Raw genomic sequence first — 18,864 nt, forward strand, 5'->3', positions numbered from 1 at the left:
GACCCTCATTTACATTCTATGACTTTCTAGGCCTGGAAAATGAAATTGTCATCAGGGGCGGACGGAGGATTTTGTGATAGAGGGGGCCTAGAGATAGAGCATTTTCACATGACGTCACGGCGGCCATATTGGTGTTCCAAATAATGAAACGGCAGCCATGTTGGTGTGGCCAGAAAATCCTCTGGGGGTGAACTCTTTTCTCATGTAAATGCTTTCTTTGTTTCAATAACTTAGCATAGATGCTGGCCATGTGAGTGAAAACGTTCTATACTGTCGCAGTATGGGCGCGATAGCGCCCATCAGGACTGTGGACGGCGCACTTTTCTAGGGAGTTTCGGGCGTATGCTCCTCAGCGAATATTTTTGAGATTGAAGTTGACGTATTAGACGCTAGTAAGTTTGAAAGAACACAAATTCATTTTTTTTACCGACGTTTTCACTGCGTCGCGTTGTCCTTGCTTTAAGGTTCCTATTTCCAGTAGGTGGTCCTTGGTCCAGACGAAACAGACCCAAATGAGTATTTCATATTTTAGAAGAAGAGTAGTGAGCTGAAATTTATCCTGTAACTAACTTGTGACAAACCGACAGCTTCTGAGCTTTGCCGAAAATCCTGTATCATAGAAAATGACCGCTCCGTTTGAAGGCACCTGGTCCGACCACTTTAGCCACTTTGTAAGCCGGCATACAAACTGTGCGCAAAAAGAAACGTTCCAGGCACCATCTGATCTAAATTCCTATATATTTTCTGAAACAGTCCCAGAAGATTCGTCGCATTCCTTCTACGTAGGTTACGAGACAGCCTGTATATTTGCGTAGGTCAAGAACGCGGGAGTGGTCTTACAAACGTCCCGGCCCCAGGATAACCCTATACACTCGATAAATCTCTATCTAGTGGATTGCGCAATTGATTTCCATAATACTTATCCGGCGAGTAGTGATTTATCTTGTTTGTTTGACCAACCGACGCCTGGAGCGAGCGTTGAAACAAAGTGTGAGGATCAGAGAGAGAAAAACTATTCCTCGCCTTACGCGCGCGTAGGATAGAGGGCTTCGTGTGAAAATCTCATTTCAGTCTACAGTTATGCTACTCTGTTTAAATCAAGGGAAGTAGTAAATTTAGGCAGACGAGAGCATTTTGAGAAACAACAGTTAAATTATTAAGTTTATTTACAAGCAAAAGCGGGTTGAAAAGTAGATTGAACAGAAACCTGGAAACATACACCTTTAAGTGAAGAAAATGACGTCGAGGCTACAAACAGATGTCCTCACAGTTCTTCCTTGTTAATCATAAAACTATCTAAAATGTTCCACGACAAGTTCATCAGGATATATCTCGACCAGACATCATAGTCACGCATATACGGCAAATTAGACGGCGACTGTCTTGCTGTTTCCAGCTTTCTTCTTGGCCTGGCTTTATCTTCCAGATCGCGTACAAGATAATAAATGTTTATTTTTTTTTTTTGGTGTTATAACTTGACTTAACCAATAGGCCAATTCCTAGATCCCAAAACTTTCACTTACAAAACTGGGCTAAGTGCAAAACTTACCTTGTAAAAATGAGTTTTATTTGCATAAGAATTAAAAAATCATTGTCAGATCAATGGCATAGCACTTAGCCTCGCTTTGAAACAGAGGCTTGAGGATACTCGGAAATGGCCTATAAAGGTGATGTTACACGGGACGATTCGTAACGACGATTTTTAGCGCAACACAGCGTTGCAATGTTAGAACAATGTTGCAAAACAATGTCGCAACAATGTTGCAACGCTGTGTTGTGCTACAAATCGTCATTGCGAATCGTCTCGTGTAACATCACCTTAACGCGGTGGTGCTGCCAATAACCTAAGCACTGTAATTTGTGGAACAGAAAGTTGTTTCAGTTATAATCAAGGCACCAACAAAAATCCCAAAACACTTTTAAATGAGATAAAATGATCTCGCCGTCTTAAGAAACATTTCCCCCTAAAATGCAAAAATAATTTTCATCGTCAGGATTAGAGTGCAGTCGCTGAAAGGAAGAAACGATTTATTCTCGCACACTTCGCAGGAACAGATCGCGCCAATCGCTTTGCGCGTTAATGCTCAATCCACACCAAAAGCTTATTCAGTTAAAAAAGATAGGAAAAAAAATCAGTCAAAGAAAATGGCAGGAATGGCTATTACACAAGATCAAGTGACTTATTTTGTGCTTTCAGTCGTGCTACACTTGTAGTCGACAAAACTCAGTGAACAGCCTTCTTATAAAAACAATTTTAAACCGTTTTCGCAAAAACTCTTTTAAACAAGTTAAAGCTTTGGTGTGAATGGGGCATAAGTTGTTACTGAGTGTTTCAAATGTGTTTCAATTATCTCTCATTTTCGCCTCTGTCGCGGCTACATCGTACACCAAGCGAGTCTGGTTTTACACCGGCCTCTACGCACGTCACGAATACACAATAACACCAATTAGGGTCACATCTCAAGCACAAACATTTGTCCATTTATGTACATCTATAAGTCTCTATGTGATACGATTTGCAAATACGAACTTCAACTATTGAACAGTAAGCAATCTGGTCCAGCATACTCCTTTTATATCCTAGTCTTACATGAATTCTCTTAAATCTTTAAGAATATACGACTTCAGTCGTAATCGACGTACTCCCAAATGTCGGTCTCGTATCCCTCGTATACGTGGTCTAAAAGTGCTTTTCGCCTCGCTTCGCAATACCTAGGAATAATAAGAACAATTCATCAAGTTCAGCTCATAGATAGCCTTTTTGGCTCACAAAAGCCAGTTTATAAGAGCTCACCGCTGCGGTCAAAATAAAAAATGATGACTACACACAGGACGTACCGAGCGATCATTTGCCAGAAAAATACGCCATACGATATATACTCATCGGTGCAACTTTGCTAAAGGATCCTAGGAATTGGCCAATGAGGGCCACATGAACCCCATTCTGAATTTTTCAGGGCCAAGCCTTTTTAAAGAAAAGCCTTAGGGTGCACAAGATATCTGAACATTTTTGTATCGCTTGGTTTGAAATTCAGTATTTTTCTTCTTTGACCATACCGCGAGGGAAACTCGCTTCAACCCATCAAAAGCACTACCCAGGTCTGGTTACTCGCTGACACCAATATGGAATATCTCCGCTCGTTTCTCAGACGCCATTTCGCATGGAAACCAATGGTGGCGTCGCCAAATGTGGGCTGTTTCCTTAAGCTACCGACCTGGGACCCGAAATAACTGCCTCAAAAATGTTGAAAATTGAACACAAAAGAAACTGAAGTAACTACTCAGGGCACGTACCTGTATTTATCTTGAACCTTTTGTTTTATATCTGATAAACACTCAGACGTTATATCACGCTCAAGGTACTCTGACAGAGTTTCTGTAGCCATTTCGAGGTCTTTTTGGTTATCCTGTGTTGACACAATAGAGACCTTTAGCTTCTAAGACGAGGACAACTACGACAACGAGACTTTCTCAATAATTTGTGGTGCACGAGTGTGAAAAAGTGATAGCGGGAAAAAGTGATAGCCGTTGCCCAGCATTCTTCTACGGGTTTTAGCGAAAATGTCACAGTGATGGAAGTAAGAAGTTTTATCATTTTTGCAATCGGGTGAAGGCTTAACCTCGTTTAATAAAATAACCCGTGTTAACTTTTCTGGTGAAAAAACGTAAAATGAATCTTTCCAAGGTGTCCTATTTTTTTCGGAATACGCGAAATAACTGAACTTTCAGTCAAATCTAGTCCTCCTAATCGTCCTTGTTCTCAAATCTTAAAGTCTATTATGGATTTTACCCAACAAATACAACAAATTTGGAAAGAAGATCACTATTCACAAAATGTAATGAGGCAAGTGGAATATAGCGCATTAACTTAAAGGTGATGTTACACGAGACGATTCGCAACGACGATTTTTAGCGCAACACAGCGTTGCAACATTGTTGCAACATTGTTTCGAATAGTTACAACACTGTTCCAACACTGCAACGCTGTGCTGCGCTAAAACTGGTCGTTGCAAATCGTCCCGTGTAACATCACCTTAATTCTTGATGGGCGAGCTAGAACTTTAAAATTGACATCCAGGTAAACCATTTTTTTGTGGAAGGGTTTAATTGAAGGTGTGAATAAAGGTGATGTTACATCAGACGATTCGCAACGACGATTTTTAGCGCAACACAGGGTTGTAACATTGTTGTGACATTGTTTCGAATGGTTACAACACTGTTCCAGCATTGCAACACTGTGTTGCGCTAAAAATCGTCGTTGCGAATTGTCCCGTGTAACATCGCGTTAAAGGTCTTGAAACTCGAGCAAGAAAAACAAGACAGGGTTCAAACAAAAATTTGCCACCATTTTTAAAGGAATTTTCATGGACATTTCAAGGACCACCTACAAGGAACGTAACTTCACAGATTACACAAAACGCACATTCCCAGTCCATTCTGACAGGACTTGAACTGTTTGTTCCACCAAGTTCTCTATATTTTTCATTTCACTTGCTCAAAACTTGATTCACCTCACTTGCCAAAAATCATTAAAAAAACAGAAATAAAACCTCAGTTTTCAAGGACTTTTCACAGGAATCTAAGGACTTTTTAAGGAAAAATGGAATTCAAGGACTTTTTAAGGACTTCCCCTAAAATTCAAGGACTTTTGAATTCAAGACTGTGCGAACACTGCAAGATCAGTGGAGCTCCGCTTATCATGTCAGCTGGACGATGTGAAAATGTGGGGTCTGAAATGGTTTCAGTATTACGCTATTGATAATGCAAAAATTCAACAAGAAGGATTCACCTCAAAGATGACAGATTGGTTGTTTTTCTTCAGGTAGAAAGCAAAGACGTAGGTATATTTCAGTGTGTTCCTGCATAAACACAGAACATCCACAGCCTTTCTAAGAAACTGGACCTAGAGAGAGAGCATACAATCCTCTTATCAAACTATTCTTTACAACGACAACAACAACTGAGAGAATATGTACCGCGCATTTTTCCCGCGAACGGCAGAAAGGGTCACGTGACCTGACTTTTACCGCGTTTGCTGTTTACCAGCCGCCGTTTCAACGCAAGGATGGTATTTCTCCCGTTTGGAGGAAACGCGAGAATTTTTGCAGCCCATTTCTACCGACTATTTCTTCATTTTGATCGCTTGCTTTTATTAGCTATACTTCGTTAATCATCCTTCTTCTATATGCACTGTTTGTAAAGCTAAAAGAGTTTCAAAATAAAGCGAAAAAAGATGACAGCTTCTCAGTTTATTTTGTCTAGTCATAGTGAATGGCGACCGAGAACACTTACCGTGTATCATACATATTTTACTTAGTTTTAAAAAAATTAAGAAACGTGGAAACGTGTAGTCAATACCTAGTTTATTTTCAAATATCTAAGACACGTCTTGTTCATATTTTTAACACCCTCGTTTTTAGCTTCCAGTTCTGCTGTGCTGACGGGGAACTTAAACAAACAAACACAGCGAACGGCACGGCAAACGACAAACGGCTAGCTGACGTTCAACGTTCGTCGTTAGCGCGGTGTTTAATCTAACTAATAAGCTAAAGGAAATCTAAACAGCACCAACACAAACCTCAATCCATGACATGTTGTGCTGCTGCATTTCTTCCATCTTTTGCTTCACCTGGGCATACAGCTAAAGAGATCAAGCACGCAAAAGCTCTAAACACTGGCGTACGTCAAGCATAAATCTATTCTCAGCTACAGCGTATACGAGTACTGAGTTCTCTGGCGCAGAATGAAAGATTATATATCTAAGATATTCTAAAAGACTAAATAAACTTAAAACCTGTTTTCGTTGGTTGCTCCGAGGGTTATTCAACAATTTTAAAACACCCAAAGCGAAAGAGCGGACAAAAAGATTAGATACAGTATCAGTCAAAATTGTTGGGACACTTTTCGTCGTTCCACTCTCTCAATGTTGGTGTACAAGATTCGGTCAGTTAACCAACTGCCTTGCTTACGTGGAAGGTGGGCACTTGGGATGCCCAGGGGTTTCCACTGTGGCCAGCCAGCCCCCAGATAGAATACTGCTCTCAAGGCTGGCAAATTCCCGCAATCCAACCATGAGCCTCCATTCCATTCCAAGCTGACGCTTGTTTGAGCCTTGGTGACGTTTGATACCTCACAACACGCGCTGTAACCGAAGGCAACCAACTAGAGGAGAATGCAGACCCTCCTCGATGTGAGGGGCCTGGATTGCTGAAAGATAAACCTTTATCGATGAATGGTGGAGAGTATCGGCAAAATGACTGCAGAAACGTATAAGCGCATCTTCACTGGCTGGAAAAGCTGATCCAGAAGGAGATGAGCTATTGTCCTGAGCAAAGAAATCCAAGAAGCAGCGTTTGGGCAGAGGCATAAACTTTCCTAATAGTAGGGGCAAAATCCTGAGTCAAGTAGAAGTGGAATTAATCTGACAAAAAAGATCCAAATCCGAGAGGAGCTGCTGCGGAATCTGGGTCGGAATGGAGTCTGCATGAGAGGCTAGCCGGCGGAAACGCTGAAACTGAAAGCGAGACAGAGAGTCGGCGATTGGGTTAGACTTCCCTCTAACGGGGAGGAAGTGAAAGAAAAGGAATCAGGAGCTACCAACAGGGACAGATAGCGAACCAGGGACATAATGGTAGGGGCTCTAGAAGTGCCAGAGCGCAGTATTTCCACCAATGAGCGACTATCTGATGGAAAGTTAACCCGTTTGGATGCCCATAAGGGACCCCAAAGGTAGCTGCCACGATGATAGGGACTCGATTGACTGAGAGACTGTGTTGGAAGCCACGCGCCTGAGAACCAGTCACACAGCAAAATTGTTCCATAACCAAGAGCCCCAGAGACGTCTGAAGAAACCTCGAAGTCGGATAGTGGAGCCCACTGAGGGTACTGAAGGAAGCTGCAACCATTCCATGGCTGTTAAGACTCTTGGCACCAGGCTAGGTCAGGAAAGAACTCTTGATTGAGACGAATCGGGTGGTCATTGCGACGAAAAGCGCATGACAGGTTGATGATTCGGCGCAAGAAAAAGTGGCCTTAGAGTACGACCTTGCAAGTATGCTGAACTGAAGGTGACCTATTACAGACTCCAGTTCCTAGCGTTTACACCAACGCTTCTGCGACCACACCTCACAACAAGGCAATTATCCTACCAAATTTGTCCTTATGAAGGCGCGCCTACAGACTAAGCGAGTCTAGTTCAATGCCCAGGGGATGGTTAGGCACGTAGACGGCCCTTCCAGTTTTTTGGATGGAGGGGGATGCCGAGCTCAGAGAAGCAATCAATAGACCTGTCCACATTGTGTTGACAGGCAGAGGAGCCGGGAGGGCCAAGAGTGTGGGAGTCATAATTTCCCTTTGCAATCCACTCCACTACGTATGCTGTACAGAGAATATGGAGCTTACCTGACGCCCAAAGCCAGGACCATATCGACATAAAAAGCACCACGCCATTTCATACCTAATACCTAATAACCTCTGTGGACTGACACAATACGGTATGCATTTTGCACATCAAATTTCGCCTTAAGGGAACTCCGCTCCATCCGCATTATGGCCGCAATAATATCATCTGCTTTCATGTACTGTAGAGAATAATGCTCGCCAGCAATCCCGTCGTTGACACTGTGGGCAGCAGGACTTGACAGGTCCAGGATGAGGAGCCACTTACCAGGTTGGTGGCGTTTGGGGATGACGCCGAAATAACTCACATGGAGGTCAGACAGGGGAGGCTGAGAGAAGGGGCCCGCCACCCTGTCTATCTGAGTTTCTGATTGCAAGTAAATGTCGATGACCTGAGGGTTTAGAAGTGCCGAGGCCATATTCCCCAGAGCCGGCTTCAAGGAAGTACTGTAATTGAAGCCTAGGTGAAAACCATCATTACGGCCTTGGACCAGGTATGCAACTTTGTCTGGGTTAGTATGATGGCGGAGTTCATGCTGTACTTTATCCACGTTAATGGTAGTAAGCTGAAAAACCGGTCTTAACGGACAAACGGCCGGAGAACGCACAAATAATGAAAGCTTGGCAGACTCTACTACTGAGAAGGTAAAAGCAAAGGAGAACGCAACTCTAACCTGAAGAACTACCACAAGAACCAACGAGAACAGAATCAAAACTATGTACAACTGAATGGGCTAACAGAGGAGGCCTAGCGATGGCGGTGCACCCCCTTTGACTGAGATAGGGAGCGGGACCATGCTCTGCGTGCTGAGCGCAGATGAGAGAGCCGAGAGCTTTGATATACCAACCCCTACCTCTTTTGTGCCTCCAACTGCATAGTTAAGTTTAAAGTGACACAATGACGACTGTCCTAAGCAAGTACAGAGGAAATACAGTGACTAACAATTAGTCTGACACGAGTGAACCGTCTGGCTGCTTTATATTCCAGACTTTCCATTGCCCATCAGGGGCTGTAACAGTGTATCCCTGACATGTGCTTGACTTCTAGCCTGCAAATACAGTTGTCTCTCCTCGCTCCTCGCCGCTATTGATCAGTATAGAAATTCCGGCGCTAAAGCGCAGACGTCTCTTCTGCGAAACGTTCCTAGCGACGAGGAGTGAGAAGAGATGGCTGTATTCGCAGGCTACTTGACTTTTTCCTTCCTGACTCGCTGTATAACAAAACTTTGTTTTTCAAATAATCACTAGGGTACAACATCTCACCTTGTATTCAAACTTGGCACTCTGAGCATGGTTCATGTACCTGTTACAGTAAAACAAGTAACGCTCCAAGGCTTGCCGTGATTTCTACAAAACGTATTTTTCAAATTCAATCTATTAGTGTTAGAATTTCTTTGAGTAAAAAAAATTATAGGTCACATCCCTTGCCAACTAAATGATAAATTTCCACTTTATCCATGTTTTGTTCAATAGTTTATTCTCTAAGCCTTTAGGTACGTACATTTGCTATTATAACAGGTCTTGTGGGGCAGAACAATCTGGTAACCTCTTGCAAGATACTCGCAGATGGCAGCTCAATGATCAAATATGAAGGTCCAAGTATTTTCAGTACCGAAAAAGAAGTATTCTTACTTACAAACCGTGTTGGTTCAAATACAAATGTAGGTAATAATGTGCTTGGACGGCTAAATCAAGAGCGGTTTCGGAGCAAAAAAAACGACAAAAATTAATTTGAACCCCTCTGCAGCAGAGCATGAATACTTACAGCTTGAGCATCCCGGGCAGCCTGGGCATCTTTCTCGTCATAACGATTACAACTGTACCTGAATATAATGACACACATACAGACACACACTCAAAGAAGATCTCAGCTTTCAACTGTACACTATTTTTTATGTAACAACAATAGGTAGTCAAGAAGAAAATAGAGACCTGTAGATTATAAGCCGTACGAGAACGAGACTTTCTCAGTACGATAGAGCGCACGTGAACCCACGTTACTGCGCATTTTTCACGTCGTAGCCGTGCAAAAACGACAAAAAAAATATACAAAAACGTTTGATTCCCGTGCAAAGTTGTTGTTTTGCTTACTCTTGCGTTGCCGTCGCGCCGTCGGATTTTGAAGTCCCGATTTTGGCGAGAAAACTCGATGGCCGTCGTTGGCTATGGGTTTTTCGCGAGAATTTACGTAGTGACGGAAATAAGTTACCAAAAGTTTATCATTTTGCGATCGATCATTCCTTCTTTTAATGTTTTGAGCCATTATTCAATCAATTTGGTGGCAGTTCCCAATGTTTTCGTGACACAGCTCGTTCAAGTGCATTTCTAGACATAAGTGTTTTGAAAACCACAAACAACTTGTTGGAAGAAGCGTGTATAGCCGATGGGAACGTTAGCACAAGCAAAGTTTTCGCAGAGGAGCTGCAAAGCTGTTTGGAGAATGGAGAGGAGATGTTTTGTAATTTTCTTGAGCCGTCCCGCGGGGCTTGCTTGCTGCCAAAACTCTCACATGCGCAAAAACAATTAGGCCAGCTATGCAGGCTATGTTGGAAGGTGACAGCAAAACCGACAGAAAAGAGAGGAATTCTTACCAGCTTGATCCATGAGGTTCCCAGGGTCCCAGACACATCCAACAAAAGTCAGCCTATGGAACAGAATAAATTGCAAATAGTTCTCTACCGCACAGGTTGTCTAAACGTCAGTCACTGTCAACAACAACAGTCCTATTCAGCACTACGTTCACCCGGACGATCAAACTCAACCTTTTGAAATGACTCCTGGGTTCAAACCTTTCACAGTTCTTGTGTGTTGTTCATCACAAATATCTAACAAAATTCAGTTGCAGACTGGTCAATCACTTATAGGGTCCACGAGTAATACAAACAATATCTCTAACAGCAGTAACTTGGGTCTTATTAGGTCTCATTAATGAGAAAAACAACCTTAAAAAACCAACAGTACATGACTTTAGGTAGCCTGCGAGCAAGCTCTCCGGGGCGCTCTGGCGGCGGGGAGGGCAGGCCCCTGACAGCTTGCCCAAAGGCTAGACTTTATGTTCTTTTTTTGGGGTGTTTCTCGCATCCGGGGTAAGAGGTAGTCTATCTGTCCATGTATATCCTGATACCGGTATAGGTATTTCACTTGTTCCAGTACATGGAAAAGGTATCATAATTTCTCATTTGTCTGCCAGGAATCGGTTCAAGACAAGTCAACAGACCAAGGGGTGCTTACCATTTACACAAATCACCCGGGTGGAAATCTTGTGCATAAAAATAAAACTATAAAATTTGACGTGGTGGGAGAACGACCCACTACAATGTAGCCTGTTCCAGGCGTTCGGATAGTAGAGCGCGGGAGAAAAATTCACAAAGAAAAAAAAACGAGATGTTATGAATTATTTTGCATCTGTGGATTTTTATGCATCAAGGACGCAGGACATAGAGGTAACAAAATCACTGCAGGACATAACTTACGCAACAAACAAGTCTTCTATGGTAGAGTTACCTTGCAGTTGTTATTACGACAAACCATGTGATTACAGCCACCATTTTTTTCTATTGTCACATGACACTTCGGACATTCCTACAATAACAGGAAAACAATAACGAAAATGTCCCTGACATTATAATACAAGAAAAATATGTATTCATTTGGTTATTATCAACAGTGCCCGATAAAGGATAGAACTGCAGTTTTAAAAAAGAAACAGACCTTTGTGTTTGCTGATATCCAGTTTGATGTTTCACTGTCATCATTACACTTCTTTATCCACTTCTTGAGCCACTAAAGATATAAATAAAAAGGCATTAAAAAATTTGAGACAGTCTCAATCTCAAATATACAAGGACAAAAAAAAATCAGATAAGATATAATGCTTGGACAGTAAATGGTTTGAGCTCCCAGGAGCCACTTCATGCATGTAAGTAGGTGGAATATTATCGTCTGGCTGAAGGTAGTCCTAAATAGGACTGTTGTTGATAGTAGCTGGTGTTTCGACAACCTGTGCGATACTATCTTCAGAGTCAAGGTGAGTTGTATCACATCAATTTATGGTATTAAAATCTGGTCATTGATCTCATTGGTCAATTAAGTGGCAGTGCAAACTCTCATCTGAATGTAGTGCTGACTTACATGGCATCTAACAGGCTCATGAACTGGTTCTCCACAGCCAAAACTACAATAGAAGACAGCACATAAAGATACATTATTTTCATTTCCTGTAAAGGCAAACTTGATAAGATAATCATGTGGTTTGAAAAATCAGGCTAAGGAAAGGAAATTAGTTTACACAAAATAATCTACTTTACATAATTGATTATACAGGATTTTAATGCTTGGAAAATCGGGATTCCAATCCAATTGGACAAAGTAAACAATGATGAAGAGACTCACCAAAATGTATAGCCACAGAGACATGTCACTGGTAAAGCATCGTGGTAGTTAGCCTTGACTGCATTTTGACAGTCTGGTCCAGGGCACCAACTCATCAATCGGTTACTCTATAGAAGGTAAGAAACAAAGGTAATAATGTACATGAATTCTAAAATTGTTCAAGTCAAGGCCTCCTTATAAAAAAGGGAGCTTAAGCAAAGACGATTTTGGCAACTCACATCTATCGGATGTACTGTAAGGCCTTTTCCCATTTAATATCCCTTGACACCAAGTTTGTATTGGTAAGTGTCTTCACTCTTATAGCTATGATCTGCCTGAAAATTTGGACAAAATCTCTGACCAAGAATGCAAAAAGTCCATCTCAGGTTTTTCAAATTTTAAAAGCCACAATCTGTTTCAATCTTCTTCAAGTTTGTCCATCCGTGCCTCATTTTGTATTTTCTATGTTATTTATACCTTCATTAAACATTCTGAGCAGTTATTTTTTATGTTTCAGTTACTTTTTATCTTTCACTTAATTTTGTGGTAAATTCAATAAATTTTATGACACAGCTCCTTCAAGCTCCCTATCAACCCTTTACTTCTTTTACCTAAACCTACCTCAACAAAGCTGTGAGCTATCAGATGGTGGTATCGAGCTTTCACTTTGCTATCTTTTACAACTTTCCTGTCAGAGAAAGGAGTACCATTTCTCAACATGAAAAAAATGACAATCCATTGACAGTACAACACAATACGGTTAACTTGCCAAGATTTGAAGCTAGAGAATATGATTTACAGAAAATAAATACACTTCAGTATACTCATTAACACTCATTATGCATTTTGTCCAATTGACTATTATGAATTTTATGACATGTAAGAACCTTTATACCTCGTTAAAACTAGCAACCTGAAAAGTCTGAAGTCAGTTACTGCTGTTCATGTTTTAAACATTATGTTAAAGATGATTATTATTAAGGAAGGAACAGCTTTAACTGAAGCAACAAGGGTTAATTTGTGTTAGAAACCCACCCTACAAAAACTTCATCTACAAGGATGTCACACTTGTGAGCAGGACAAGAAATATTCTGCAAAAGAGAAAAATGTCACAGTAATTATTAAATCAAAAAGATAACTGAGGTAGAAGATAACTTTATACTAAGTAATCTCCTACCCAAGCCATCTGATATGATGTTATGGTTTGATTTCGCACAATTGACCTCAAATTGCATCCAATCGCACAATTGAAGGAAAATTGCACATTCAAGTTAAGTAATCAAACATTTTCCCAATCTTAATGTTATTTAAGATGATTTACCAGTAAGGAAAGCCTTGCAAGACATCTGAAAGCTTTGATCGCGGTATCCAGGCACCATTTTGATTTCAGAGACAAGCAGTGTGGTCAGTAGTGTAATGGTGACATGTAATATTAAACAAGTCTCCTTTTTCTTTCTTTCTATTTGTTTTCTTTTCCATGTCAAGATAATTGGACAAATTTAACTATTTTTGTTTTAAAATAGATGTTTTATTATTCTTTTACATTCAAATTGCCTGTTAAACAACATTAAAGTGATTTTTCTAATTTGAAACCTGGTTAAACCAATGTTAATAATTTATTACACGTACATGTAGCCCCCCCCAAAACACATAGTTTATCGCATAATAAACCTATCTTATCGCACAATCTACCTTGAAAATATTGCACAATTTCTGATATTTTAACGTACAATATCTTATGGGCTGCCTACCACAGTTATCCAAATTATTAGTTGAAAATGACTATGAAAATGTCTTAATTTCTAAGTCAGAAACATTTGGTTCCTTAACTCAATAGTTTTCTTTTGTCTGAGGTAATCGGAAAAGAAAACATTACATTTACACCCCACCTCTCCCACATGCTCATCCATAACTTTAGTAGTAATGTACTCCTTCCAACATCTACTGCAAAACCTATGACTGCATTCTAAACCAGTAAAAGCCTGTGTAGGAACAAAAGGAGTATCCTGCAGTGAGTTACATGTAACAAGAATGTAAAGGTCTTTGAAAAATGCATGTAGTTTGTATCACTTTGTCCTGGCAGTGTTTTTCAAGCGCAGTAACAATCGTAAGACACATTCTATACTAGCCCACGAACAGGCCCCCATATGGAGCAGGGTGAAAAAGAAAATAAGCGAGCCAAACGAGTTGACCACAGGCTATGGGAGAAAAAAAGATGGGAGAGCCTGTAGACATTGTTTTCATGCCACCCATCCAGGATACCAGATTCTGCTACATGATCTGATTGGTGAGATCGATGACAGTTGACACGTGAGTGATGATTATTGAATGAATATCTTCCTCATTCCATGAAAAATACCTACGCGCACACGAATGTTATTGAAGCTAATCCATTGAGCCACCAAAAAAAAAAACATTACAATTTAACTGGTCTAATTACTTTACTGACATGTTATTGACCTATGTGTTACAGGACAAATCCAAGTGGGTGGATACATGGGATCAAAACAAAGCCTTCAGGCTCCCGCACCGTTTTTTCTCCCCCAGGTCATGCTTGGCTCAAGTCACGTGCCAATTTTTTTTGCACCACTCCACTTAGGAGCCTGTTTGCAGACTACATTGATACCATCTATACCATATTGCAGTTTGCTTGCTCTGCTTGGTATTGGTATTGATCTCACTTACTGATGCCTGTGTGATATTCAAGCAGATTTCACAGTTTGCCTCTGTTGATGCTGATGACGACCTTGTGTTAACCTGCATTACAAAGATTACTAACGTTCAGCAACACAGGCAATATCAGAGATTCAAAAAAATGAACTCCTTTAATATTATTAAGGAATTGGGACAAAAAGGTAAGAATTCATTCTGCACAGAAGATTATTACGGTAATATTCACAATTTTGCTCGGAAATCAAGAAAGGTCATTAAATCATGAACCAGCTTTTGTCACTTACCCTTTTAGTTGAAACTGGTCTAGCATTTGTTCTATGTGGACTAATTATATGAGCTTCAGTAAAGAGTCTGTCTTGATCTCCACTGTAATACCTATGATGAATAAAATATTAACCCCTCAGCGCTTATTTCAGGGGTGCTTTGGGTTTGAACTGAAACTGCTTGTGAGTAGCTGAAAAACCTTGTGAAATGTACATAAACAATATGAACTAAGTTTGTTCTAAATTGCGACTTGCTGTCACAAGTCATTTTAGTGAGTGTATTTGACTGGAAGTCAATTCATTTGCTTTTCTGTGGATGTGTTGTGATAAATTGACTGAAGTCATAAACTTTGGTTTCGTTTTTAAAAAGACAATTGAAACAGAATTAAGCCTCAGGTGACCTCTGATAAACTGCTGGCTTCTCCATCCAAATCATTGTCTGTATATTATGTTTGTGAATGAAAGAAAAATATATATTAATTTTGACATTAGATCAGATGTCACTTGGGGCCTAATCCCATGCACTCCATTACACAATAACTGGATGATGTTTGACAAAGTTTACTTCAAAATGACGAGACACCTTCTCACCCTCCAGTGATAGAAAACAAAAGGGCACAGATGACAGGGAAAAACGTTATCATATGATAACATTACAAAACAACTTATTATTAAATTTAATAAATGGTAGTTGGTTCTTACTTAAAATGGCTCACCTTTCTAGTAGTTTTTCTTTATCCCATTTAAAGTGACTTAAAAGAATCCTTGTAGTTGGTCTTGGTAACTGTGGCAAAGGAAAACAAAAAAAAACTAAGGTTAAAACAAAATTCACTCTTACATGTACAATACAAAAGAAATGGTATATCTGTGCCCATGGACACATGGAGGAGTCACCCTGGAGAAGTTTGTTCAACTTGCAATGTAAAAGGTAAAGATCAGTGTTAAAGCTACAGACATGACACTGTAGATGGCACTGCAATAGACTGGCATCATATTCAACAGATATACATAATTATTCCTAACTTATTCAGACTACAAAAACTGGGTTGAATACCAAGCATGCAAATTTCATGGGACAGTCAATAATGGCTGAGTTCCAGGGAATTCCCCTAGAAACTATGAGATTGAGCACCAGCTACTTCTACAAGGAAAAGAGATAAAAAAGTTCCTGGTCCTGGTTGTTAAAACATTGGATAGTGCTATCTACCGGATAAATCACTATCCAGCAGCTAAGTATTGGGGAAACTAATTTTTTTATCCACTGGATAGAGAGTTATCCAGTGGACAGCACTATGCAGCCTTTGAACAACCGATACCTGACTGTTAAATCTCTTACTTAAAATTTGCATATACCCAACAACCTAAAATCCGAGTGGCAGCCCTGACACTACAGCTTGTGTATGAGTTTGGTACCTCATGTTTTTACACAATCTAAATTCTGCCAGAGGATGCTGATTTTATCCTGAGATTTAACTCTTCAAGGGAGACTGAGGACACAAAAGTTTTGTTTTAAACTCTCGCTCTTTCTCGCCAGCAAGGCCCTTTCATGTAATGATCTTCCTTGGATTCTCAAAATACCAAAAACATTTATGTTTCATCAAACAACACAGAACGAATCAAAGTTTCTTTAAAATGACCTCTTTATATAATGTAAGTGATGCCCTGTATATGCACATTATAATACAATATTCAGGGCTCGAAATTGCGACTGATACGGTCGCCAATGCGACTAACATTTTCTCCTTGGCGACTAAAATTTCTGGTTTAGTTGCCAAAGTGGCGACCAGATTTTAGAAGATTAAAATTAAAACAAAAATTTCATCTTATCTTGCTTTAGTTTCATCATGAAAAATGTGCCAAATCGCATAAACAAAGCCAGTTTACCTCCAAATTTATACCGACTTCATGATATTTTCAAATCTGATGGATCGCGTCATACTATGCTGGGCTTCTGATAGGCAGCGGAAAAAAGTAAAATTTCGCGGGATTTTTAGGGGCAAATTCGCGGAAAAATCGGCCGATTTTGCGGCACTTTCGCGGGAATGTTTGGGGCAAACTTCGCCGAAAATTAATCGGTAAAAAAGGCTGATATTGTAGTTATTTTTGAGGGAAAATTTTGTCAGATACGATCGGTTTTGGGCCGATCGGACCAGCTTTATTAACGTTTTTCTAACAGAGGTCATTTTGCTCTTTCAACAACAATACGTTTCAGAAATGAACCATTGACAAAGCCCTTAACATCAAGGCTAGTGCCCAGTTTTTCACAACATAATCTACGTCTGGTAGTTTCGGGACGTTATTTGCACGTTTCAGTGTCAAGTATCAAGATAAATTTGCAAGTTTACGGCAAGTAAATAACCCCAATAGCTGAGATAAGTTTCAAATATGTTGTACAGACATGTATTTGATAAGATTTCTACTGAATTTCGCTGTATTTCGCGTGTTTTTGTGAATTTCACGGCTACCTATGAGCTGCGTCATTTACATTTTACAAACTGGCGACTAAAAATTTGCATCCGGCGACTATATTTCTCCGGTTGGTCGCCAAAAGGCGACCTGAAGATTTTTTTAATTTCGAGCCCTGATATTGTAAATGGCAAGGCTAAAACTTAAGAGAGGCCAGGTTAGGGTAAAATTCCCACAAGAGACAGGGCCTTGAAACAGTGACATAAGACTAGATGAAATGGTGAAAAACAACATAACGATGGGTTAAATACCGACAGGGACATGGCCTACTCCTCAAAATGTGAAATGCCGATATTTGAAATTCAGACTAGTGACATACGTAAACCCCCTAAGGGGGCCTCTTAAAAAGGGCAATTTCACCGAATTTTAATTCGCTGCATTTGTTGATGAGACTATCATTTTGCATAACAGTTAAACTGAAACTGCAAAAACACACAATAAAAAATCTAACTTCACAACTCTCTGGTGAGTGATTGTGTTAGGCTCGATTTCCGCCGATTTCCGGGCTCATTTTCTTGAACACCCCGGCTAGTAATCAAGCCTAGAAATGAGTCAGCTTCCTTAGTCCAGGAAGAAATTCTCCACGGTTTATGCTCCATATTAATTACCTCAGCATCAGAGGCATTAATGTTTTTGGAATAATAAGCTAAAAAAGCTCATAATAGTTCCTCTTTAGTATGGTTATCACCAGTAAATCAAAGAAAATCACAAAGACATTGACCGGAGCTACTCAACAGAAGCGTCTTAAATCTTTGTAATCAGCAAAAAATCTCCAAATGGTAGAATCAGCAAATTTCCAGATTAGCAATTTTTAGAACACAAAAGATGAAAAATTATAAGCTTTTTTGAAAACCCCTAAAACCACCAGATAACTGCTTAATTAAATCCTTCTTTTATTCTTGTAGTATAAAATTAAAGTATTGAAATCCTATAGTACTCAGCAGTTTGTCAAAACCACCGTTTCTTTTAGAATATCGCCAGCAAGATCTACCATGCAATGCACGGTGCATTGTTTTTGTTTCCATACATTGAGGAATACGTAAAACTCAAGCTTAAAAACTTACGTACTTCCGCGAGACCTAGGACACCTACCTGAAAAACATTATTTACTTCATCGATGATATCATTCATATAACTGACTAAAGCTTCAGGAGTTAGACATTCGTAATGAAAATCGTCATTTATGTGAGGTCTCTTCGGAGTTGAGGGTTCATCGCAATCGATGTCGAAGTCACTTTCATCGCCTTCTTCCGAGCCGGATTCGTTAAAGCTGTCCTCTTGCTCGTCGTCATACATAGCATCATCGTCCTCTGAATCCATTTTCGTATTTACAATATCCACTAGTCCACGAAACAGGCTTTGAAGTTGTGTATAACTGCCACAACTGACACAGAAACACTCACTTTCATTTATATGGAGGAAGCCATGTACACTTTTTTTAGGATTGAGGTCACATGATAACTTATTACTACAATTCAATTGGTGAAAAGACAATACTATTGTGACGTCACATCTGTGCAAATTTTTGGAACATTATATGTCAATTATTTCTTGTGGAGGACTGGGTAGAGCTTTAGCGCGTTCACTTATCAATCATGATTTTACTAAAGGTTTTAATAGCCCATAATTCGATGAAATTGAAAAGCATTGTTACCAGCACTCACACCGATATGTGGAATGCTAAAGTACAAAG

The 18,864-nt window shown here is 40.0% G+C and overlaps 1 protein-coding gene across 2 annotated transcripts; it reads right to left on the bottom strand.

Annotated features, from left to right (window-relative positions):
* Positions 1-1,148: 1,148 nt before the first annotated feature.
* LOC140936608 (E3 ubiquitin-protein ligase arih1l-like) lies at positions 1,149-18,616 on the bottom strand. Of its 2 annotated transcripts, XM_073386104.1 has the most exons (18): positions 18,264-18,616; positions 15,422-15,489; positions 14,727-14,817; positions 14,455-14,526; positions 13,659-13,751; positions 12,805-12,860; positions 12,391-12,457; positions 11,791-11,897; positions 11,530-11,572; positions 11,110-11,181; positions 10,903-10,980; positions 9,990-10,042; positions 9,164-9,221; positions 8,662-8,745; positions 5,579-5,641; positions 4,790-4,903; positions 3,295-3,407; positions 1,149-2,712 (listed from the first exon to the last, which is right to left on the bottom strand). In XM_073386104.1, the coding sequence occupies exons 1-18, from the start codon at positions 18,489-18,491 to the stop codon at positions 2,625-2,627; spliced, it is 1,548 nt and encodes a 515-aa protein (XP_073242205.1). In that variant the 5' UTR covers positions 18,492-18,616; the 3' UTR covers positions 1,149-2,624. The 2 variants fall into 2 exon arrangements, with proteins under 2 accessions (XP_073242205.1, XP_073242206.1); XM_073386105.1 differs by lacking the exon at positions 14,455-14,526.
* Positions 18,617-18,864: the final 248 nt, after the last annotated feature.

The sequence above is a fragment of the Porites lutea genome, chromosome 5 (assembly GCF_958299795.1).
Source record: "Porites lutea chromosome 5, jaPorLute2.1, whole genome shotgun sequence".
NCBI classification, from domain to species: Eukaryota; Metazoa; Cnidaria; class Anthozoa; order Scleractinia; family Poritidae; genus Porites; species Porites lutea.

What these genes read in the sequence shown, in the direction of transcription:
- LOC140936608 (XM_073386104.1), bottom strand. Translation starts at nt 18,491, where the DNA reads ATGGATTCAGAGGACGATGATGCTATGTATGACGACGAGCAAGAGGAC. An exon ending in GAACCTCATGGATCAAGCTG is followed by an intron (nt 9,222 to 9,989) that starts GTAAGAATTCCT and finishes CATTATATTCAG; the next exon opens with GTACAGTTGTAATCGTTATG. An exon ending in AAGGTTCAAGATAAATACAG is followed by an intron (nt 2,713 to 3,294) that starts GTACGTGCCCTG and finishes TATTATTCCTAG; the next exon opens with GTATTGCGAAGCGAGGCGAA.